General features: G+C 48.6%; 2 protein-coding genes across 2 annotated transcripts; one reads left to right on the top strand and one right to left on the bottom strand.

Moving 5' to 3' along the window:
- Positions 1 to 9,265: 9,265 nt before the first annotated feature.
- On the top strand, positions 9,266 to 14,026 carry prokr1a (prokineticin receptor 1a). The gene is made up of 2 exons (XM_085355309.1): positions 9,266 to 9,678; positions 13,255 to 14,026. The coding sequence occupies exons 1-2, from the start codon at positions 9,266 to 9,268 to the stop codon at positions 14,024 to 14,026; spliced, it is 1,185 nt and encodes a 394-aa protein (XP_085211435.1).
- A 3,628-nt stretch (positions 14,027 to 17,654) lies between these two features.
- On the bottom strand, positions 17,655 to 23,355 carry aplf (aprataxin and PNKP like factor). The gene is made up of 10 exons (XM_085355301.1): positions 23,087 to 23,355; positions 22,158 to 22,229; positions 21,694 to 21,857; positions 21,266 to 21,416; positions 20,747 to 20,876; positions 20,496 to 20,662; positions 20,163 to 20,410; positions 19,691 to 19,801; positions 18,177 to 18,223; positions 17,655 to 18,029 (listed from the first exon to the last, which is right to left on the bottom strand). The coding sequence occupies exons 1-10, from the start codon at positions 23,177 to 23,179 to the stop codon at positions 17,842 to 17,844; spliced, it is 1,371 nt and encodes a 456-aa protein (XP_085211427.1). The 5' UTR covers positions 23,180 to 23,355; the 3' UTR covers positions 17,655 to 17,841.
- Positions 23,356 to 23,466: the final 111 nt, after the last annotated feature.

The following is a 23,466-nucleotide window of genomic DNA, read 5'->3' as shown; positions in this document are numbered from 1 at the left end:
GGAACTGAAACATCATCACAAGTGGACTGACTCAAGTTTGGAGCCTCAAGTGGCCATCAGAGGAACTGCAGACGCTGTAAAAGCCTCTGACGCAACAGGTTAGCGGGGGAGGGAAGACAAATGTGATGTCATGCTGCTCTGGTGCTCTAACCTGTGAAAACAGGTGAGCAGAGAACGAGTGCTCGTCACAGGAAGTCGTGCAGCCGTCGGGACATCGTTCTGCCACCTTCCTCTGTTTAAGCTCCTCCCTCTGAGTGCCTGACACGGCGGTACAGCTGTGGCTTAGACTGGGTGAGATGTACCTGTGCAGCTGTGATGTCAGTTTTGGCAACAGCGAGCATTTTTGCCGTGGTCGTCTCTGTGTTTAGGAAGCCGGTGTGACGCCTGAAGGTCTGAACCAATGAGCACAGGCCGGAGAACATTTCTGACTAAGAATCATCATAGATTTAAATTTGAGCCAAAACTAAAGACTGAGCTCAAAAACTCATCAGGAAACAGCAAATAGGCTTTGCAACCACGTTACTGCCCTCTGGTGGCCAGCATAAAAAGTGCAGGTTGACTTTTCAGGCCCCGAAGCTTCGTCCATATCTGACACATCGATGTGAAGAGCTGAAGATGCAGCTGACATTTGGAGGAAGAAGCTTGTGGGTCTTAAGTTTAGATTAAAAAGTTTTCAGGTTTTTGTGACTTTAGGAGCTTAAAACAGACATAAACACTCCAGTGAGGCCGAGCGTTAAACCTTCGACTGAATCACACCCTCGACCAGAAGATGGAAGGCCACCTCAGGTTTTATGTTTCATTCAGAGTTCATTCCTCCGCCTGTGGAGAGTTTCCACCCCCCCGCTGCTTCAATTTATCTGCCTCTTTGGCAGCTGCAGGAAAATGAATCAAAATGTTTGAGTGCATCAACAGAAGCGACCGGAGAGCAGCCACGCTGAGACACGCACGAGGAAATCTTTCATCCTGGATGGAAAACGCATGCAAATGATCTTTATTCACTGTACGCTGATAAATATGACAGTCACATTAATAAATAACCAGCAGAGGAGGCGGGAGAGTGTGCGAGGCCTCTGCTTTTTAAAACACAAACAATAAATGTTTCAAAGTACACACTGTGCCTGCGTTTGAAGTAATGTGAGTGCCCAAAATGAACCGAAGCCATCAGATGGGTGTAAAGAAGCACTCGCTGTAAAAACATCAGCAGCATGTGCTGTTGATGGGATATCAGCCACAATTAAACTGGGCCCGGGCTGTACTTGTGTCTGCCCCCTGGTGGTGGAGACGGAGACAAAGATGGACGTAGCTGCCTTGACGTCTCTTTTTTTTAATGAATCCAGATTTGAAGCCTCGAGGTAAACGTGCCCGCCGTTGCTGTGCTGGTTGCAAAAATGGAGCTTGGACGAGGAGGGGCGGGTCTAACTGTGAAACCGGATGCTCATTGGCCAATGACAAGTCACAGGATAATCGTCCATTAAGAATCCTGGAAACAGGATCTTATCTTACAGTCTGTGCATTTTGCAGACGCCAAAATATCATAGAAGTTCTAAATCATCATCATCATCATGTGAAAGTGTTATACACACTCAGAGGCTCATATATGTATACATGTGCATATTTCAGATTAAGGACAGACAAACCTGTAATTGTGTCGTTGTGTAATTTTGATTTCTGTCTGCACAAATGTAAACATGCGCACAACTCCATCAGAAAGGAACGTGATGGTCAGTCGGGAAGCAGGTGACACTTTAATGTTGTCTGCAGAAACCAAGTGGCAAATGGTCTGTATTTGTATAGCGCCTTACTTAGTCCCTAAGGACCCCAAAGCACTTTACACATTCAGTCACACACACATTCACACACTGGTGATGGCAGCTGCATTGTAGCCACAGCCACCCTGAGGCGCACTGACATATGGGCTCAAATTGTGGTCATAAATATTTTGTACTTGTAAATCAGGATTTGTATGTGTAAAAAGAATTTGTGTGTGGCCAAAAAATCTGTGAGAAACTCAAGTTTCAAGTTACAAGTACGGATTTTTGACCCTATTTTTCTTCCTTTCATCTGATTGGTCAATGTCATGTCAATCACAAATGTAACAATCCAATCAGAGAACAGATGGGTTTGGCTGTCGAGGGGCGCTTTTTTTTGAACTGCAGGTCTTTGAAGGGAATAAATGCCCTTTTACATGCCAACCCAGCGTTTTCCTTCATCACCACGAAGGAAAACAGTCTGTGGTCGTCCGAGTTTGGTGATTTGTGTGTCACAGGTCTACGTGTTTAATACAGGGACTTCCACAGCCTTTTCAACAGCGCTGCGGACCGCGAGGGGGCGGGCAGTGTTTTGGAAATGACAGTCTTCATTACAAAGCTTTCTTCGTTATGAATTAGCATACATGTTTTTATTGAACATTTGAAGAAACAGCAAAAAAAAACAGAAACTCTTGTAGAGGACATAAAGTCAGAGATAGAAACGACAAGGAGCAGGTGCATCTAGTACAGGGAGAGCTGCTGCACACAGAGCCCAGCAGCCAGCAACAAATCCTGGATCCTTGGCTTTTAGTTAGCAGTTAGCATTAGCAGCACATCCTGCGTCCGATGTGAAAGGACTTTTATGCTGCGCACTGTGACTCACAGCCATGGTCCCGGGTCAGCCCTGACTTTGTGTTAAACTAATCCTAAAGTAATAATGGTGTTTCTAACCACTGATATAGCACAACTTTATCCTTTCAACAGCTGCTCAAAGTTAGGGGACCTAGCTGCTATCGGATATTTATATAGCGATCCTCCAGCTTCAAACCCTTCAAGGAGTTCAAAAAAGCGCCCCTCCGACAGCCAAACCCATCTGTTCTCTGATTGGATAGTTAAATTTGTGATTGACATGACATTGACCAATCAGATGAAAGGAAGAAAAATAGGGTCAAAATTCGTACTTGTAACTTAAAACTGGAGTGCAGAGTTTCTCATGTAGTTTTTTGGCCACACACAAATTTTTTAACGCATACAAATCCTGATAGTACAAAATGTTTATGACCACAATTTCAGCCCATACTGACGCCACCTCTGACCACCACCAGTAGGCAACGGGTGAAGTGTCTTGTCCAAGGACACAACGACCGAGACTGTCAAAGCCGGGGATCGAACCGGCAACCTTCCGATTACAAGGCGAAGTCCCAACTCTTGAGCCATGATCGCTCCTACAGCCACATCAGACGCTTGAGCCGCTGCCACAGGTGAAGGCTGGGGTGTAGATAGATAGATAGAACTTTATTAATCCCTCGGGTGGGTTCCTCTGGGAAATTCGATTTCCAAAAAAGCACAGCACCGACAGAAGTTACAGAGTTACAGAATATTACACACACATATATATAAATACAGAGACAATATAAATAAAATATACGAAGGGGATAAATAGAATAAATAGGAATAAAAAATAAAAATACAAGTGAATTGCACATTTCAAGTATTGAGGTCTATTGCACCGTTGACTATTTACAAAAGTATTGCACAAGGTATTGTACAGTGAGGTGCAGAGGCACTACAGCTTAGTTGTTCCCCCCTCCTTTGTCCTCCTGTTTCCCCTCCCTCTCCCCTCCAGAGAGGAGTTAAACAGTCTGATGGCGTGTGGGACAAAGGAGTTTTTAAGTCTGTTAGTTCTTGTCTTTGGGAGAAGCAACCTGTCACTGAACAGACTCTTCTGATTGTTTATGGCCGTGTGCAGAGGATGCCTGGCATTGTTCATAATGTCCATCAGTTTCTTTAATGTCCTTTTCTCTGCCACTGTCACCAGAGTGTCCAGCTTCATGCCGACCACAGAGCTAGCCCTCCTGATCAGTTTCTCCAGCCTGGATGAGTCCTTCTTTGCTGTGCTGCTCCCCCAGCACACCACAGCATAGAAAAGTACTCCAGCAACCACCGACTGGTAAAACATCCTCAGGAGCTTCCTGCAGATGTTAAAAGACCTCAGCCTCCTGAGGAAGTACAGTCGGCTTTGGGCTTTTTTATACAGGTGCTCTGTGTTGCATGACCAGTCCAGTTTATTGTCCACCCACAGCCCGAGGTACTTGTACGTGTTGACCACCTCCACCTCCTCCCCCTCTATCTGAACCGGCAGTGGACCTTCTCTGGACCTCCCGAAGTCCACAACCAGTTCCTTAGTCTTTGAGGTGTTGAGTTGCAGGTGGTTTGTGTGACTCCATGCGACAAAGTTCCTCACCAGACTTCTGTACTCCTCTTCCTGATCATCCCAGATACACCCCATGATGGCCGTGTCGTCTGCAAACTTCTGAATATGGCATAATTCAGAGTTGTAGCAGAAGTCAGAGGTGTACAGGGTGAAGAGAAGAGGGGACAGCACAGTTCCCTGTGGTGCTCCTGTGCTGCTGACCACAGTGTCAGACGTGATGTCCTTCAGCCTGACGTACTGTGGTCTGTCGGTGAGGTAGTCGGAGATCCAAGCCACCAGGCAGGGGTCCACCTCCATCCTGTTCAGTTTTTCTTGAAGCATACAGGGCCGGATGGTATTAAAGGCACTGGAAAAGTCAAGAAACAGGATCCTGACCGTGCCTTTTCCCCCATCCAGGTGTGAGTGGGCTCTGTGTAGGAGGTACAGGATGGCATCCTCCACTCCGACACCCGCCTTGTATGCAAACTGTAGTGGGTCCTGGGCATGTTGTACCTGTGGTCGGAGGAGGTCGAGGAAGAGCCGCTCTAGAGTCTTCATAAGATGTGTAGATGGGCAGGTAAAGCTGATGTTGACACCACCTCTTGTTCAGTCAAAGGAGCTTGCAAAGAAAAGCGTCTGGACTTCTTTAAGTTGCTTGAAGACGTTTCACCTCTCATCCGAGAAGCTTCTTCAGTTCTAAGGTCAAATGGTGGAGAGTCCCAGATATAAACCTAGTGGGAGTAACCCCCCACAGAGGGACAAAAGGACCCCTGATGATCCTCTAATCACATGAGCCGAGGTGTGAAACTGGGTGTGGGTCCCAATCAGCCAGAGTTTCGGGTGAGCTCATTGTGAAACCTGGCCCCACCTCATGTTCACCTTGCCATCACTCTGAGAAAGACCCTGAAGTACCTGAACTATGTGAACTAAAGTCACAGGTCTGCAGGAAGCTAAGTGGGCCGCACTCACAGGAGGAGAAGTGCCGTTAAATGAACTCCAAACAGGAAATCTCAGCCTGACACAGACGGGACCGACAGATCGTCCTGCCACAGATGAGCCTCATGTTAAACTCAGTTTTAATGATCGATGTTGATAAAGCAGCAGATCATATCAGGAAACCAGAGGATGAAACAGGAAACAGTCAGTCGGAGACCCTGCAGCTCATCAGGTGGGAGTTTCCTGTGGGTGGGCGTGTTTGTTTTACACTGAAATCTTGGATTCACTGGAGTCAGTCGTCCGGGTTCCTGTGAAAAGCTCTGGTGGTGCAGGTGTTTAGCTGGGGCCTCTGTATGAGCGATTACAGCCTGACGTGATGCTGAGAAACAAAGCCAGCAGCAGTTTGTGGACCTCGGAGCAGATCTGGAGTCAGTCTGGTTTTCGTCATCGCGGCAAAATCCCTGGAAACGGATGATGGATGTGTTTCTGTGCGTCAGTGTGTTTATGGAAGCGCCTGATGCTGCCAGGCTGCTCTCGGAGGTCCTGCAGGTCTCGTCAGCTTCATCGCAGAAACATCAAAGCAGAGAAACCAGAGACGTCTGAGGGTTTATGAGCAGTGGATGAATGCTGCATGATGCTTTCATAGCTGACTGTCGGCTCACGGCCTTGTTTTCAGAGGCTGCTGATAATGGAGTCGCCGGGGTCGGGCTCGGAGTGGGCGCATTTTTCCTCCTTTTGATCTGCAGAAAACCCCAAAAGCAATGGTCGCGGACAGCATGGACACGGCCGTCCACCTGCACACAGACACATGAACTGTCTTCATGCCCTCAAAGTAAAAATGTTCGTCCCAGAGTAGGTTGCAACTTTTTAGCTATCAAGCACACACAGTCTGACGTGCCCGAGCACTATGCACAGCCAGCTGGGCGGAGTGTAAATATGCACCGTCTTCACGTTATAATAAAACTGTTGTAAAAGGTTAGTGTTCAGCTTATTAATACCTCGTTTTAAGCAATAAAGAAAAATGCAGTACAGAAATCACGCGAGCGTTTCCTTTGAAACAAAAACTCAGCAAATAGATCAGGAGCTAAAGTTCGCCGGGTTATTACGCTGCGCAGACCAAACAGCGCCTTATTTCTACGAGTCACGTAACACCTCACATCTGCTGTGCGTGACAGGCGTCGCTGTGACTGGACGAAAGCTATTTGTAAGAGTGCCATCTGTTGGTCAGGACGTGGCACTGCAGGTCAGTATACGGGACATTTAAGGTGGAATAAAGGACGAACCTGCTCGTTGTACGGGACGTCCTGCTGTGCGTTGCCATGTAAATAGTTTGCATTTCATGTGTATGTACTTGCTAAGTACATGTGAACAGATCTTGAATAAAAAGATAAAACAGGAGGCCTGTCCCAAAGTCACGTGACAGCTTGAGAGCTCAGTAGTTGGTGGACTTGTGGGAAATGTGTAAGTATTTTATTTTTCTCACATAATTTAATGTTTGGTTCACAGGTAATTGTTGCATTAGAAATCACACACACACACACACACACACACACACACACACGTCCTCCGGTCATATCCTGGGTAATAACACGCAGCAAACAGGCTTCCCCTGTCAGAGGCGGTGGGGGGAGGGGGGGGGGGGTGGAGGTCGGTCGCTGTTCGTCGGGAGCGCGCCTGCTGCTCGCGCTCGTTTCTTTTCATTCAGCAGAGCGGAGCGAGGAAGAGAAGCATTTTCAGGTCTGTATGAAATCCTTCCACATCTTTTATTTATTTCTCTCAGATCAGCTGATTTATTGTTAACAGGACTCACACCCAGCCTCGGGTCACATGGGGGGGGGGGTTACCCTCTGAAACTTTATTCTGATTCTGTTTTTATGCTTTAAAATCTGCTTTACACGCTGTCAGTGTGTTTAATCTGTAGGATCAGAGACTCTCTGTGTGTTTCTGTGTTTCTGTCTCTGCTGCTGAGCTTTGATTTCTTAACATGAGGTTCAGGGGTTGAAATCAGGGGCCAAAAGTCTCAGAGGAAGGTTAATGCTTCATTTTTAATCTGCTGTGGAGGCAGAGAGGTCTCAGCTATACAGGCAGCAGTCGCTAAAAGATGCTCAGAAATATCTGATCGTGCTGCACCAAGTAGTGACAGGAAAACAAGGAATTGATCTGAACTTATTTGTTATTTTTATTTCTTCTTCACTGCATTTGTATCACAGCTTTATTAAAATTATGTTTTTTTGTGAACAAAATGTGAAACGTGAAAAAATTGATCATGTGTCAGCTGATATATTCACTTTATTTTTAAGACAAAATTTTCCGTATAAATTTTTCTCTTTTTAAATATTTTGTATTATTATTTCTCGGTATTATCATTATGTTATCATATAATCATCATGCTCCAGTCAGATCCTAAACATTAAAGCTACTTTTTGTAATTACCATCTGGAAAATACAACTCACATTGTCACCAGCAGGGAGCAGCACTTAGCCAGCGAGTTTGTTAAAATGTCACCTTTTAGTCTTTTTCTAAACAGTGTTGCCTTTTCTCAGCTCACCATCGTAAATCAACACTTAAATGACTTAGACTCACAAGCTGGTCTTACAATGAAGTATATTTAGTCTAAAATACAACCCATGTCTGTTCATCCTTTGTCCAGTATATCCACACCCCCTCTGCACATGCTCAGACCACCTCCACCTCTCTGACTCTGAGCTGTCCCTCTGATGGACTCAGGTCCATCCTGCTCACCGAACGTCTGAACATCTTCAGCTCGACTCCACCGTCTCCAACCATCACAGCAGGCAAGCGACCGTAGTCATGAATACGTTTATAACGAAAGTTTTGGGACATGCAAATGGTTCCACAGGGGTCTATTCGTTATTATTTTTAATAATAATAATTATATTATTATATTATATTAATATTATATTATTATTATTATTAAAAATAAACATTAAATCTGTTTAAAAAAAAATATATATACTGAAATTATTATGAGCACTAAAACATTAAGCAGACGTTAAAGCAGTGTAGTTTAATGTTGTGTTTTTATAATGACATATTGCATGAAAGCTTTTTAAACTGTCTGTTTCTCAGCGATGTAAGCTCCCGAGTCTGTTTAAAAGTATATGAATCAATAATCTGTGAAACATTTTAAAACAACAACGGCAGGAAAGACTCGTCCCCACAGGACACGGCGTGCTGCGCTAAAGGGTTAACGATGATGTGAGCAGCAGCTCCTTGCAGCACAAAGAACAATCAGGAGGCAGGTTGGTGAGAAGCTCCTGCGTCGAGTTTTCAGAGCTGAGATGCAACATTCCCCAGCCTGCAGGCGAATCTGACGACTGCTGCACACCAAACATCCAGCCTCACCCCGAGCGGCCAACGACACGCTCCATCTGCAGCAAACACGCAGGGAAAGAAGCCATCAGCGGTCATGGCAGTAATGGCTTTAGAAACACAGGCTGGCCTGAAGGGGGCGCTCTGTTATATGCATTTATGCTCCCAAACCACTTCCTGTTAATATCACTGTACAGGAACCTGCTATAATTCAGCTGCATGTGCAGCAGGGGGCGCTGTTCCTAGACAAAAACATTTTATTTTAGTCTGTGTAAATTTTCTCACGCTGTCCACAAAACCCCAGCGTTCTGCTAGTGCGTGCTGATTGGTCGGTTAATGATGTAGGACAGGGCGTCGCCGCGATGGTGGTTTCCAAAAGATCGTTAATATGTTACCTCTGAACTATAGCCACTGACTCAAACCCTCCTATTAAAAAATATACAGAAGACAAAAATGTTTGCCCCGTTCAGTCTGGATGAACTCGAGAGCGCCCCCTGCGGTGAGAAGCTCTGTGTTTGTGAGTCTGTGAGGACTAGCATTAGCCTCAACTGGCCGTTAGAGGAACTGCATCTTTTGGTGGGTCCACTTTTAGTCACTGCCAACCGCTAACCGTCAACCTTTTTATTACTGCAACCATGACAACCTCTAGTTAGGGTCCTCGCTTCTCTGACCCGAGAACAGAGGTGAGCTTCACGACAGCGACCAGTCATAGAAAGGTGTTTTTGATCGGTTCAAACGTGAACTTTGGCCCCTCCCAAATTTCAAAGGTTAACCCTTGCCTTGTTGTCCCGTCCCTGCAGGCGTAGCAGTGCGAGCATGCTGACCTGATCCAAAATGTGCACCTCGACCAACAGCAGCTCAGCGCTGGTGGGTGTCTTCCCAGATTACGGGATTTCCCCAGACGAGATCCTGGACACCACGCAGGGGCGGGCCTTCTTCGTGGCCACCATAGTCATTGGCGTGGTGCTGGTGGGCATCATGCTGGTGTGCGGCGTGGGGAACTGCCTCTTCATCACCAGCCTCGCCCGCTACAAGCAGCTCAGAAACCTGACCAACCTGCTCATCGCCAACCTAGCCGTGTCGGACGTGCTGGTGGCAGCGATCTGCTGTCCCTTCCTGCTAGACTACTACGTGGTGAAGCAGCTGTCGTGGGAGCACGGCCTGCTGCTCTGTGCCTCCACCAACTACCTGCGCACCGTCTCGCTCTACGTGTCCACAAACGCTCTCCTGGCCATCGCCGTGGACAGGTGAGTTCACCTCCGGGAACACAAGCAGACAACACAGAGCCTCTGTTTGTGCTTCGGTTGGTTTGGCGTGTAAATGTTCCGTGTGAGAACATCCTGGGTAACGGACGTTCGGTTTATAATATTGCTGAATCTCTGCCACAGCGTCAGCACTTAGAGCTGCCCCTCAGTGGGCTTCCAGAAGCTGCCCAACCAGAGGAAAACTGACTTACCCAGAGGGAGGTCTGAGAGTAGGAGGAGCTAAAAAGGTAGTGAGAGGCTCCGTAAAGGCCAGGATGTTTTATTACAGAATAGAAGTATGGAACAGAAAAGTCCACTCCTCTTTGAAATGATTGGTAATTATTGCTGATGTTCATGGTTTGGTCCTCTGAAACAACCATCAGGATCCTACCAGGATGGACGTCCTTACAGGTGATCCATTTAAATCTTAAATATTCACTTTGTGCCTGAAAGATGGACGAGGTCAGTACGACATCACTCGCTGATGAAGATCAGAGCGTCTGGAGTCCTTCTGACGGGATCAAAACCTCCAACATGAGCATCATGCTTCATCCAATCAGACGTCAGAGGAGAGGCTACACTGTAAAACATGACTGGCAAACATTACAGTAATACTGAGGAAATTTACAGGAAAAATATAGAATCAATACAATGTTACAGTAGTATAAATGCAGTCATATCCTGTCATTTATTTACAGTAACAGTGCTGCAAATTCAATTACTGCACAGTTACTGTAAAGTTTACTGAAGTCCACTGTGATCTTAAGTGGAGCTCATTGCACATTAAATATTAAACATGAAGGTTTTGTTGATTTACTGAGAACTCATTAGTATCTGTAAAAACTGCCACATCTTCTTAAGCTGACCAGTTGGGCCATATTTGAGTTTTGCCGGTCCGATTCTGGGCCCTGGGCCTTACTTTGACACCCCTGTGGGAATGCTGCTTCTTTTAAACGACCATCAGCCCGCCCCGGGGTGGGATCCTTGTACTCTCAGATCAATCTTCAGAGGTTTTCTCCATTAATGCTTCCTGTCACGTGACCTCAGGTGTGCTTGAGCCAAAGTATGAATGATGTTTGAGTCACGCTAAGAAACCAGATAAGCACTCGAAGCGTGTGAGTCGAAGCGTGTGGCGGCAGCAGCGAGGCCGCTGATGATGTGCAGGGTCCTGACGGTGGCTCCACATCAAGCACATTCCAGAGCGGACCAGCTGACAGACGGGGTTTACATTCTGCTTCAACAAAAGCAGCTCCCGTGTTTCTGAGTGAAACCGGGCAGCTCGCGCTCCGGCGGTCCTCCACGCGTCCTTCATCACGCCTGGCTGACGGCTGTTAGTGTTTCCAGAGAGCTTCTGTGTATCTGGGGACAACAAAGTGGTTCCACTTTCCTCGTTATCCTGAGAGCGAACACATCCAAACATCTGGCAGCGTGTCAGACCGACTCAGGGTACAAACACTTCTGCAGCTGATAACAACACAATCCATTAAATCCAACGAACACGACTGCTGCTTCGCTTACATCAAAGCTCAGCTCCTCTGAAACTGCAAACACAGTCTTACATCAACAGAAACACCAGAACCCCCGAGAGGGGACATCCTGAAAAACTAAAGCTCCATTCAACCAATCCGATCCATTCAGGCAGAAATACCAGGAAAGAAATGTGTCCACAGATTTTAGAGGCGGAAAAGGAGCTCCGCCTTCATAACAGACAAGACGATGACAGCACTGAAAAACAGCAGAAAGATCTCTGACGTGTCCTCACAGTCACAGGTTGAAACGTCCCGTGTCCAGACGGTGCCGTCAGTACGTAACCACCACAAAAACAGTCTTACTTTGTAAAAGAGCAAAACCTCCAAAGGGAACAGGATAAAAAGCCAAATCAGAGGCCCTGATAGGGCCTGAGAGAGCCCGAGAGGGCCCGAGAGGGCCCTGGCAGTTTGGTCTGAGAGGGCCTGAGAGGACCTGAGAGGACCTGAGAGGGCCCGAGAGGACCCGGCAGTTTGGTCTGAGAGGGCCCGAGAGGGCCTGATAGGGCCTGAGAGAGCCCGAGAGGGCCTGAGAGGACCTGAGAGGGCCCGAGAGGACCCGGCAGTTTGGTCTGAGAGGGCCCGAGAGGGCCCGAGAGGGCCCCGGCAGTTTGGTCTGAGAGGGCCTGAGAGGACCTGAGAGGGCCCGAGAGGGCCTGAGAGGACCCGGCAGTTTGGTCTGAGAGGGCCTGAGAGGACCTGAGAGGGCCTGAGAGGGCCCGAGAGGGCCCAAGAGGCCCTGAGAGGGCCTGAGGGGGCCTGAGAGGGCCCGAGAGGACCTGAGAGGACCCGGCAGTTTGGTCTGAGAGGGCCTGAGAGGGCCTGAGAGGGCCCGAGAGGACCCGGCAGTTTGGTCTGAGAGGGCCTGAGAGGACCTGAGAGGACCTGAGAGGGCCTGAGAGGGCCCGAGAGGACCCGGCAGTTTGGTCTGAGAGGGCCTGAGAGGACCTGATAGGGCCCGGCAGTTTGGTCTGAGAGGGCCTGAGAGGGCCTGAGAGGGCCCGAGAGGGCCCCGGCAGTTTGGTCTGAGAGGGCCCGAGAGGGCCCGAGAGGGCCCCGGCAGTTTGGTCTGAGAGGACCTGAGAGGACCTGAGAGGGCCCGAGAGGACCCGGCAGTTTGGTCTGAGAGGGCCCGAGAGGGCCTGAGAGGACCTGAGAGGACCTGATAGGGCCCGGCAGTTTGGACTGAGACAGGCTCATCGTCCAGCTGCCAGTCCTTCTGGGTCAAAGTAAGACCAATGTTAGATTAATGCAGCGCTGCTATGTAACTGATGATGTACTGATACTCACAGCCGGACCTTTAGACTGTGATTCATTAAAAATCACAACATTAAAAAATCAGATGATTATGATTCAGCTGATTTAGGAAGCGTTGACTATATTCTGTTTGTTATGTTGATTTCATCATCCCACTGATGTTTGTATTCGTTTATAGTGATTCATTAAGGTATGAAGGAGATATTAATAACAACAAACCATACATGTCTGTGGCACACATGAGCAAAGGTACGCCTTTCAGCACGCTCTCTCCCCCGGTGGTCAAAGGTAAATTATAAGGTGCACTTAAAATCCTTTATTTTCTCAAAAATCGACAGTGCGTCTAATAATGCGGAGCGCCTCATGTATGAATCCTGGTTGTGCGTACTGACCTCGAACCGATTTAATGTGGTTAGAGACAAATGCAGTCGCATGGCAGGATGCTGTAAACGGACCAAACTTCAGCCAGGAGAACGGCTGAGATAATCCATCCACAATACGAGGTTAGTCATTAATATACTGCTGCAACATGGGAACAGAGCTGCTGTGATAGAATACAGCATTAATGAATCGATGGTACAGAAGTGGAGGAAGAAAGAAGAATGAGTGGAGTAGTTTGACTCATCTGTTTTGTTTCGCTTAATGTGCTTTATGGTCCGAAAAATACGGTAACTAAAAATTTATATTATCAAAGCTTCAGAAACCAAAAGGTTTCCGTGTTTTAGAAGCAGTCCGTGTGAAGGGCGCAAAAGCCGGCCCTCCTCCACCTGAGCCAGCTTCCCGTCTGTGTCTGCAGGTACATGGCGATCCTGCACCCGCTGAGGCCTCGTATGAAGCACCAGACGGCGTGCTGCGTGATCCTGACCATCTGGCTCGTCCCCATCTTCATCTCCATCCCGTCTGCCTACATGGCCTCAGAGACGACGTACCCACATGTGGACGGTTGCCCCGATAAGACCTTCTGCGCTCAGATCTGGCCCGTGGACCACCAGGTTTACTACCGCTCTTACTTCCTCCTCGTCTTCGCTCTGGAGTTCGTGGGCCCCGTGTCTGTCATGGCCGTCTGCTACACCCACATCTCCAGAGAGCTGTGGTTTAAAAATGTTCCAGGTTTTCAGACGGTACAGATCCGCAAGAGACTGCAGAAGCGCAGGAGGACCGTGGTGGTGCTGATTCTGGTCCTGGTGGCCTACATCCTGTGCTGGGCGCCGTATTACGGTTTCACCCTGGTGCGGGACTTTTACCCCACCCTTATCTCCACGGACAAGAACTCCCTGGTGGCCTTCTACGTCATCGAGTGCATCGCCATGAGCAACGGGATCATCAACACCCTCTGCTTTGTGAGCGTCCGAAACAGCAGGAAGCAGCTGAATAAGTCCATCAAGTTCCCTCTGAGGCTGGTGAGCTTCGTGGCCACCAAGTGGCTGGATGAAGCTGAGCCGCGGACATCCTCCCTCCGGGTGACGGAGGAGGTGGAGGGCGGCCAGCTGAGGTACTTACCTACTTCTTCTTCTATGGAAGGCACAAAACATCCGGTAAAGCGGCTGCACGCAGAGACTCGGAGCTGAAGTGAGGAGCGAGCTGTGACGTGTTTGCTCAGCAGAACTGTGGCTGCTGCCGAGTGTTAGCGACGCTGCATCGTCCATGGAGAGACTTTCTGATCCCGTTTTTGTCGTTTCCAACTGTTTGTATCTTATGTGGATGAAAATATTATTATTGTTATTATTTACAACACTGAGGCCAGAGACCTGTTTAAACTGGATTGCATTATTAGGGGCGTGGCCTCTCTGACTGACAGGTGGCTGTTGCTGCTAGCGTCACCTGAACTGGACGTCTGCACCATGTTTGTGATGTTGGAGCTTTAAGGAGCGTTTTAATGACATCATGTGACCAATAACATGGCTGCTGTGTGGGTAATTGTGGGAAGTTGCTAACTAGCATTAGCTGCAAAGTTATCTAGATATGGTCACATCCGACTGCCACCGTGGCAACAGCTACGAAGCTGAAGTGAGGCTTCAGGAAGACATGTCGACCACCCCTCAGCGTTCGGGGCCCTCAGTTAAAGTGACATAATCAGAGTTTGGTGCGACCTCCTTCTGCCCTCACACCAGCAGTTTGGAAGGAGTCCACCACATCTCCTCCTGCCTCTTCTTCTTCTGTGGATTTCAGCCCGACTCCCCGACGTGCTCCTGCTGTTCAAAGTAAAACTGTTGGTAATGCAGCAGGCTGCGTGCGCATGCACGATTCTCCGCTCATATTCATGTCAAATAAAGATGCATTTTTAAGCTTGTAATGAAGGAGCAGAGGTGAGAGCTGGAGTGGTGCGTGCTGGTGTTCGTGCAGCTTTCAGAGGCTGTTTGTACCTCGGTGCGCTCTCTGCGTGGGCTGGTTTGATCTTTAGACCATCAGTTCAGCCTCCGCCATCGTTTCCACCCTCATTAGTGCCGATCAGCACACAGCTCTGTGAAGCCGGTCTCTTATTTATGTTCACGCAGCAGCTTCAGACGCACAGACTCAAAGTCCGCCAGCGTCCTCTGTAGCAGCATCGAGGGAGTTTATACTGAAATCAATACTGCCTGTTCTTCCTCACATCACAGGGTTTCTGACCTTTCTCTGGTGTGTGTGTGCAGCGCTGTCTCACAGGTTTGATCTGCATATTTGTAATGCTGCTGTTGTATAATCTGCTTAGCAACGATGAACGCGAACCTGAAGAGAACAATGACTCGCTACAGTCCCTCCCTGCTGATTTGCATTGTGTGCCCATGTTAGGGTTCACTCACATGGTTGTAAGTGTTTTAATATTCATTGCGTTGCAAATAAAAAGCGCCTGAAATGGACGAAGCAAACAGGTACAGCTCTGTGAAAACGAACTGCCTCTCTTCTTAAATCATGAACGACCTGGAGCTAAGTCCAGCTTCACTGCCAGGCCTGGTTTAAGTCCAGACTTTGAGCCAATCAGAGGTGGAGCTGCTGGTTCCTGCAGAGCAGCCAGACCGTCACGCGACCACCACCCTGGCTGCTGCTGCTGGGATGTTTCTGGATGAAACGTAGAAAGTTCAGCTTCTGTCTCGTCAGCCCTCAGAATATTATCCTCCAGATGTTTGTTGGCAGATGTGCGACGAGACTTTGTGATCTTCTTGGTCAGCAGTGGTTTCTGCTTGGACTCTCCCATCTTTGCCCCGCCTCTTTCTTACTGTTGACCTCTGACCTTATCTGAGTCAGGTGAGTCTGCAGGTCTGCAGATGTTAATCTGGGCTCTTCTGTGACCTCCACAGCCTGAGAAATGTCTCTGTAACCCTCTCAGGCTGATGATGTCACTGACTTTGTCTTACTCGGCGATGTCAGTTATCACAAACAGCTGATTGCAGTTCTTGCTGCCAACGATGACACAACCAGTTATTAGCTTTAAGAGGCGACGACATCACAGGGCAGCGAGGTTTGGAAAGCTTTTGTTCCCCTAATAAACTAAATCATCGTGTAAAAACGGCATTTTGTGTTTATGCGGATTATCTTTGTGAGATATTATAAAGAGCAGAGATGTTTCAGGCTCAGCGACACAGCGAGGAGCTTCTCTTAAACTGAGTCTGAAGTCATATCCTGATGTTTTCCCCTCAAACTGTCCTCATCAAACAGTGTTGAGGTCAGTCTGAATACACTCAATGACCAAATGTTTCCATCGATGATTTTCTTTCATGCCCACGACAAAGCCGGGATTCATCGGCTCAGACTGGACATCTCATTCCCCACAGCCCGACTCCCAGCATCAGTACTGGTGCCTGTGTATAAGCTCAGTGTAAGCCGCCGTCATCACAGCTGAACAAATACTTGCTTTCTGTGCGTTAGACTACGATCGTTAAAAGAAACCAAAAACTGTCATAAAAACACATTTTTGTTCTGTCAGATTAGCAAAGAACGTTTAGAGACCCTCCCCTCAGGATGGCAGTCACCAGCGGGCTGCAAAACACAAAACACTCCACAGCTCTGCCGGGTCAGCCAAACATCAGGGGCTGAGCTTCCTAATCAATCAAATGGACTTCCTGTCGCAGCTGTGACAGAAGGAAGAAAGGAGACGCCGCTTTGTTTTTGATGTATTTAATAGAAAAACAGTCCAGGAATCAGTGAGCTGATAAAAACGGTTCACCTTCCTCTCTGAGCGACTCACCTGCGGCCAACAGCACAGACTCTATTTACAAAATAAAAGCAGCTCAGAGAGCGCCACGGCTCAGCTGTCAGGTCGCTGCTCGGACCCTCTGTGGAGGACGCCGTCTCCAAAGAGGGTCGTCTTACCAGAATGAATCACTCGCTTCATTTTAAAGCTGCTTCAAAATAAAACTGAGCCGAGCGCGTCCACTTTGGACGGCCTCAGGTCGACTTCTCACAGGTGACTTTACAGGTAAACTCGGGGAAATCCAGAACTTAAATGGGTCGGGTTTTTATTTTAGTGTTACTCATTTTAATGTTTGGTGGGCCTCACACGTGCTCCACCCCCACAGCCAGAAATAATCCCTTTCACATTAAAAGTCCTTTTAGTGGAAGAAGCCACCCGCTGTTTCTTCTTCGTGACACTACAGATATATGAAGACTTTTTCACATTAAAATGAAAACAATGAGACTTATTTTGAAAAAGTGCAAAGACTTCCTCTGTTTTTCACATTAAAAGCAAAACATAGGCATATATTTGAAAGCCTAAATATGAGTTTTACTCTGAAAAAACCTGGATGCACCTCAGCACTAATCACAAGTAGAGCAAACTGAAACATGATGGCAGAAATAATAGTTTTACGTTTTAATCCACGTGTTTCTCCTTTGCTGTGCTCCTGATTGATGCAATCCAAGTTTGACAGGCTGCAAGACTTTTAATTTGAAAAAACACCTGGATGTTCCTCACCACAGCAAAGAAGAAAATGGAAATACAACAAAAAAAATGTAAATATGTTTTTTCCTTGTTATCTCACTCCTTATTCACAAAGACTTCCTGATGTTATTTCCACATTAAAAGTCTGTAAAGGGAAGACTTTGAGACTTTTAATGTGAAACAACACGAGGACGTGTCTTATCCAACATGACGAGTACCATAAAGTAAAAACAAAAGGAATCAGAAAGCAGAAATCATGTGTTCATACTCGTTTCTTCTTTGCTGAATATATTAACAGATGTTTTTCACATTAAAAGCCTCTCTACAAAACGCTGCTGAACCTTTAATGTGAAAAACCACACAGGTATGGTTTAAAATCAATCAGGACACAAAGATGAAAGGACAGCCTCTCATCTGTCTCTAATGCAGATGGAGCGGGTTTGATCTTTTCGTTTGTAGAGGATGACGTCATCAAACACGGCGTTCTGGTCTGGTGAGCCCTCAGCGAGGGGCAGGGCAGGTTTCCGCTTACTTCCTCCTCTTCAGGAAGGCCGTAGCCTCTCTCTGCAGGCCTTTGATGTCCTCCTTACCGCTGTCGTCTGAGTCAGGAGGGACGTAGTCCGAGTCATCGCCCGCGTCCTCGCTGTCGTCATTAATGAAGCTGTCCTCGTACTCGTCCTCGTCGTCAGCGGGAGTCTTTTTGGCGACGTGGCGAGCTGTGGGGGGATTTACTGCGAGTGAGTCAGAGAATGAAGTGGCCGAGATTTAGTTTCTGTTTCTAATTTTCAGACCCTTTTATTTATCACCTGTTGTTATTTACTTCCACCTGTACGACACAAATGTGTGTGTGTCCATGAGCGTACCTGGTTTCTTTGTGTGTTTGTATTCCTTCCTGTGCAGGGGGTTTTTCCTGCAGAGGAAACAAAGTTCACGTCAGAATAAAGTCGAGCGATGCAGGTCAGACGATGTTTCCTGACAGCCGTCCGTCTGCAGCGTCGGCCGCGTCGAGTTAAAAATACTCGAATTACTCATCGCAGAGTCTGCAGCGAGCACGGAGACAGCGAGCCAAGTGTCAACCAAACAAACGCTGCTCTGAGGAACACGAATCGCATCAGTGTGTGTCCCTGTGTGTCCCTGTGTGTGTGTCCCTGTGTGTGTGTGTCCCTGTGTGTCCCTGTGTGTGTGTCCCTGTGTGTGTGTGTGTGTGTGTGTGTCCCTGTGTGTGTGTGTGTGTGTCCCTGTGTGTGTGTGTGTGTGTGTGTGTGTGTGTCCCTGTGTGTGTGTGTGTGTGTGTGTGTGTCCCTGTGTGTGTGTGTGTGTGTCCCTGTGTGTGTGTGTGTGTGTGTCCCTGTGTGTGTGTGTGTGTGTGTGTGTCCCTGTGTGTGTGTGTGTGTGTGTGTGTGTGTGTGTGTGTGTGTGTCCCTGTGTGTGTGTGTGTCCCTGTGTGTGTGTGTGTCCCTGTGTGTGTCCCTGTGTGTGTCCCTGTGTGTGTGTGTCCCTGTGTGTCCCTGTGTGTGTGTGTCCCTGTGTGTGTCCCTGTATGTCCCTGTGTGTGTCCCTGTGTGTGTGTGTCCCTGTGTGTGTCCCTGTGTGTCCCTGTGTGTGTGTGTCCCTGTGTGTGTCCCTGTGTGTGTCCCTGTGTGTATGTCCCTGTGTGTGTGTGTGTGTCCCTGTGTGTGTCCCTGTGTGTGTCCCTGTGTGTATGTCCCTGTGTGTGTGTGTGTGTGTGTGTGTCCCTGTGTGTGTCCCTGTGTGTGTCCCTGTGTGTGTGTGTCCCTGTGTGTGTCCCTGTGTGTGTCCCTGTGTGTATGTCCCTGTGTGTGTGTGTGTGTCCCTGTGTGTGTCCCTGTGTGTGTCCCTGTGTGTATGTCCCTGTGTGTGTGTGTGTGTGTGTGTGTCCCTGTGTGTGTCCCTGTGTGTGTCCCTGTGTGTGTGTGTCCCTGTGTGTGTCCCTGTGTGTGTCCCTGTGTGTATGTCCCTGTGTGTGTGTGTGTGTGTCCCTGTGTGTGTCCCTGTGTGTGTGTGTCCCTGTGTGTATGTCCCTGTGTGTCCCTGTGTGTATGTCCCTGTGTGTCCCTGTGTGTGTGTGTGTGTGTGTGTGTGTGTGTGTCCTTCGTAGTGACCCTCAGTTTTTACAAAAACGTTCGTTTGCAGTTTTTCTAAAAAGCACTAAATGCAATAAAGTCAATAAAAAGAAGATAAAACAGAAAAAGTATCAAATCAATAGCTTTGTGTTCTCTGACAGCAACAATGTGCTGCAGGCAGTTATTAAGTAACTAAACCCTGATGTGTGATCTCTGAGGCTCCTCGTTGGTGTCTGTTTGATCCAGCTGTTTGTCAGCAGCTGCAGAGCCTCGGCCGTCAGCTCAGCTCTAACCTGTAGCAGTCGCTGCCGTAAGGACACTCGGGTTTGTCCTCCTCCTCCTCCTCCTCCTCGTAGTCTGTGTCTCCAGGGTGACTGCAGTCCTGGAAATGAAGTGGGTTCTTCCTGGAAAACACAAGCAGGGAGGAAACGAAGGGTGTGAAGCCCACCTGTGCAGGGCGGTCACCTGCAGCTGTTTGCTATGCAGCCTGCACCACACCGTGGGCTGGAACCAGCTGCTGGAGTCACTGCAGTGAGGACAGCTGCTCCTTGTTTCAAAGATTTTTCTAAAAGTGAAATCTGAAGGACTAATCTGAGGCAGCGAGCGGCATCTGTGAGATGGTGAAGGGGCGGGGCTACGAGAGGCGCTTGACGCACCTCATCGGCTCGAGTGCTCTTCAGCTCGTCTTCAGAGGGAAACGAGACATCAAAGCAAAAGCTCTCAGAATAAATTCAGCCTGTGACTCCGTGTGTTTCAGTGTCGTACCTGTAGCAGGCCGTCCCGTACGGACACGGCGTTCTGACTCGGGCTTTGGAAGGGGCGGGGCCAGACTCGGCGTCTCCGTCTGACCCGGCGGGCTCGGCTCGTTTAGACGTCCCGTTGTTTTCAGACATCTTGCCCTCCTTCTCAGACTCATTTGCTTTGTCCTCCGCTTCCGCCTTCATGGTGAAGGTGTCGTTCTCGCCGCTGTCCTCAGACCTGTTCGGTTTAGCCCGACGGTGGGCGGCGGCCTCCTGAAAGCCAGAGGACATATTAGTCTCTTAGGTCAGGAGGCGGAATTTAAACCTGGAAACAGAAACTCTGCTCAACAGGTCTCACCTCAGGTTGTTCTTCGTCATCACTCAGTTTTCTCCTCTTCCTCGGCCTCTCCTCCTCCTTCCTTGTGAACTCCGCCTCCTCAGGTGAGGAGGTTGTTGCGGGCGTGGCTCGTGCGACAGCTGCTCGTTTAGTGGCAGGTGACGGCGCTGCAGGTCGGCAGGTCCGAACTAAACAGACATTTTCAAACAAATAACAGGATCAGAAAGGGCGCCCCCCGCAGGCAGAGGGAACACAGGACGGGTCTTTGTTACCTGTCGGGGTGGAGGGCGGAGTCTTTGCAGCAGGTACAGCCGCCTGCATCCATGCAGGTAAAACTCTTCTCCTGGTCACAGACGGAGCGGCGCCTCGCTGATCGTCTTTCACCGATCCTGCCGAGTCTCCCTGAAAGAAACGCAACGAGACGACTTCACTGATTGGCTGCTCGCTTTCACACTGCCATCCACTGAGCCACTGACACGCCCACTGTGGGATCAAACACGTGAAGCCGCCTGCTGTGGCGCCCCCTGGTGAACGAGGGAGGAGCTGCTGTCAACCAAAGTTTCCTTTATTCTTACAGTAAGTCCTGTTCTGATGATGATTATTTCTGTCAGTGTTTGTTTGTCAAAAAACAAACTGTTCTAAAGTTTCATGTTTCTGTCACATCACATTAACCCTGCACTCTGAAAGCGCCTCCTTGATTAAATATTCACACTTGCTGACGTCACTCTTAGGCCCCGCCCCCTGAGGAGTCCTTCTCCAGCAGCTTCTCGTCTCTGAAAAGTTCAGCCTACCTTGAACGGTCTCTCGGCCTCCTCGTCTTCCTGCGGAGCTGCTGACGGCGGCGGCTCCTCCTGGTTCAGTCTGGCAGCTGGACGTAGATCCACAGCTGGATCAGGAGGAACAGGAAGTGTCTCTTCTTCTTCTTCTAACATCTGGCTGTTCCTGTGGGGAGCGACACTGATGCAGATAAATGTGAACTTCTGTGAGCTGGAAGCATTAACTTTGATGTCAGCTTCAAAGAGCGCGACAAAATCGGAAACCTACGCTGCGCCTAATGTTCTGACCGAGCGTTTAACCCCGCATGGCGCGGCCCGCACAGATAAAAGAGCTCCCGTTACCTGAGAGCAGCCTCCACCTTCATTACTCAGCGAGACGGTTCGAGTCTTTGTCTCGACCGACATCAGGACAGAAAGGAGCGTTTTTCAGACGTCAGAAGTACCTGGGCGTGCGCTCGTCTCCGCCCACTGACACCACCTCGTAGATGAACCGACCCGGCAGCAGAGAGAAGAAGTCTCCGTGACGAAGGACGTGCCAGGAACCTTTCTGCAGAGGTCGAGGGTCATCGGTGGGGGTCGACTGAATGAAGCACGGGTTCAGGTGTGTCTGAGGACCGAAACAGCAGGAGGTTAAACCGAAACTCAAACAGCAACAACAACAACAACAACAATAATAATAATAATAATAATAATAATGGAATTAAAAACAAAATCTTCCAAAGCAACAGGGACCAAGGCTGAATTTAAAGCAAAGGGAGATTTCTATGATATGAAACAACCACACTTCTACATTTACTATAATGTTGAATAATAAAATGATTATGTAATAAAGCTAATGTAATAAGAAATCTAAACCTAAACCTGTGGCCTGCCTCACATTCAGGAACAGGAGGAAGGACGAACGTACGGCTTTGAGGCGCAGCTCTCCGCTCAGGTTGTCCAGCAGCCCGTGGTGTCTGGAGACTCGCTTATCACTGATCTGAGACGGGAAACAAGGCAGCGTTTACAGACGTCTCCAGCTGCTCCTTTTACAGTATTACTCTGAATAAATCAAACAGACTCAAGCTCAGCCGTGATGAATGAAGGGAAGCAAACCAGGTCTCAGAACAACGACAGAAAAACAAGAGAGGGAAAAGCTGCATCAAAGCCACGCCCACATGACGGATCATTTCCCACTGTGATGATGCTGAGCTGCTCTAACAGAGTCCACGAACACACACGCTGCTGTCTCTGACGGGTCAGATCAAACATGTTTAGAACTTTTTCTTCTGTGGACTTTAGTTTCATTTATTTCATGTTTTTTAAGTTGTGTTTTTTTAAACAGGAACAGGTCAAATTATACAGACATGATGGGTGGCTCAAGACTTTTGCACAGTGGCCCGTTGTAGCCTTATAAAGCAGGGGTGGGGTTTAGATCTCACCCTGGGTGAACACACCTGGATCAGATGATTAGTTCATCACCAGGCCTCTGGAGAACTGGAGGCCATTTAAATGAATGGATGAAGGACACCTCTGGACCTCGAGGCGTTGCATTCCCCTCCCCTGTTTTAAAGGATACACCTGAGCAGCATCTGGCAGGAGGACGGAGGAGGGTCAAAGTTCAAGGTGCTAGCTTATGAAGCCCCGCCCTCTCTACGTCGGCAGATCAGTGATCCACCTGATCATGTCTGGTCACTTTGTTATTGATTAGTTATGAGGTTTAAATCATGTTTTTAAGTGACGCTAAGCTTCCCTGGATGTATCACGTGATTAAAGATCACGTGCTGCTGTAACGAGCAGAAGTCTGTAAATGATCCGCGGTCATGTTTTCAAACTGAAGAGGAGAGGAGGACTCACTCCCAGTAACGGGCCCCGGCCCAACACCGTCTCTCCGGGTGGCAGGTGGACCGGATCCCCGCCGTCCACCGGGACCAGGTCGAAGCCAGACATCGGCTCAGCGGAGCGGACGGAGGCAGCTGCACCCCGCTGGAGGAACGTGGAGGAAAACAGAGCAGCGCCACGCTTCGACAGTTCAAAAGGTTTCAGGTTAAAAGCAGCTTCTCGGACTGTGGAGGGGAACCAGACCGAGCAGCAGCACCGACACAACTTCAGCTCAGCAACACCGTTCAAAACTTCCGGGTCGGAGCGGAGCGTGCGCACTGGGTCTCTGACGTCACTCACCGAACTCCGCCCAGAATCTCTCTGATCTTTTATTAATCTCCCTTAAAAATAAACCT

This window comes from Diplotaxodon limnothrissa, linkage group LG6, assembly GCF_057381915.1.
Source record: "Diplotaxodon limnothrissa isolate DT_005_m linkage group LG6, D_limnothrissa_male_GT1.1, whole genome shotgun sequence".
Taxonomy (NCBI): domain Eukaryota; kingdom Metazoa; phylum Chordata; class Actinopteri; order Cichliformes; family Cichlidae; genus Diplotaxodon; species Diplotaxodon limnothrissa.
This window is presented reverse-complemented; position numbering and strand designations above follow the sequence as displayed.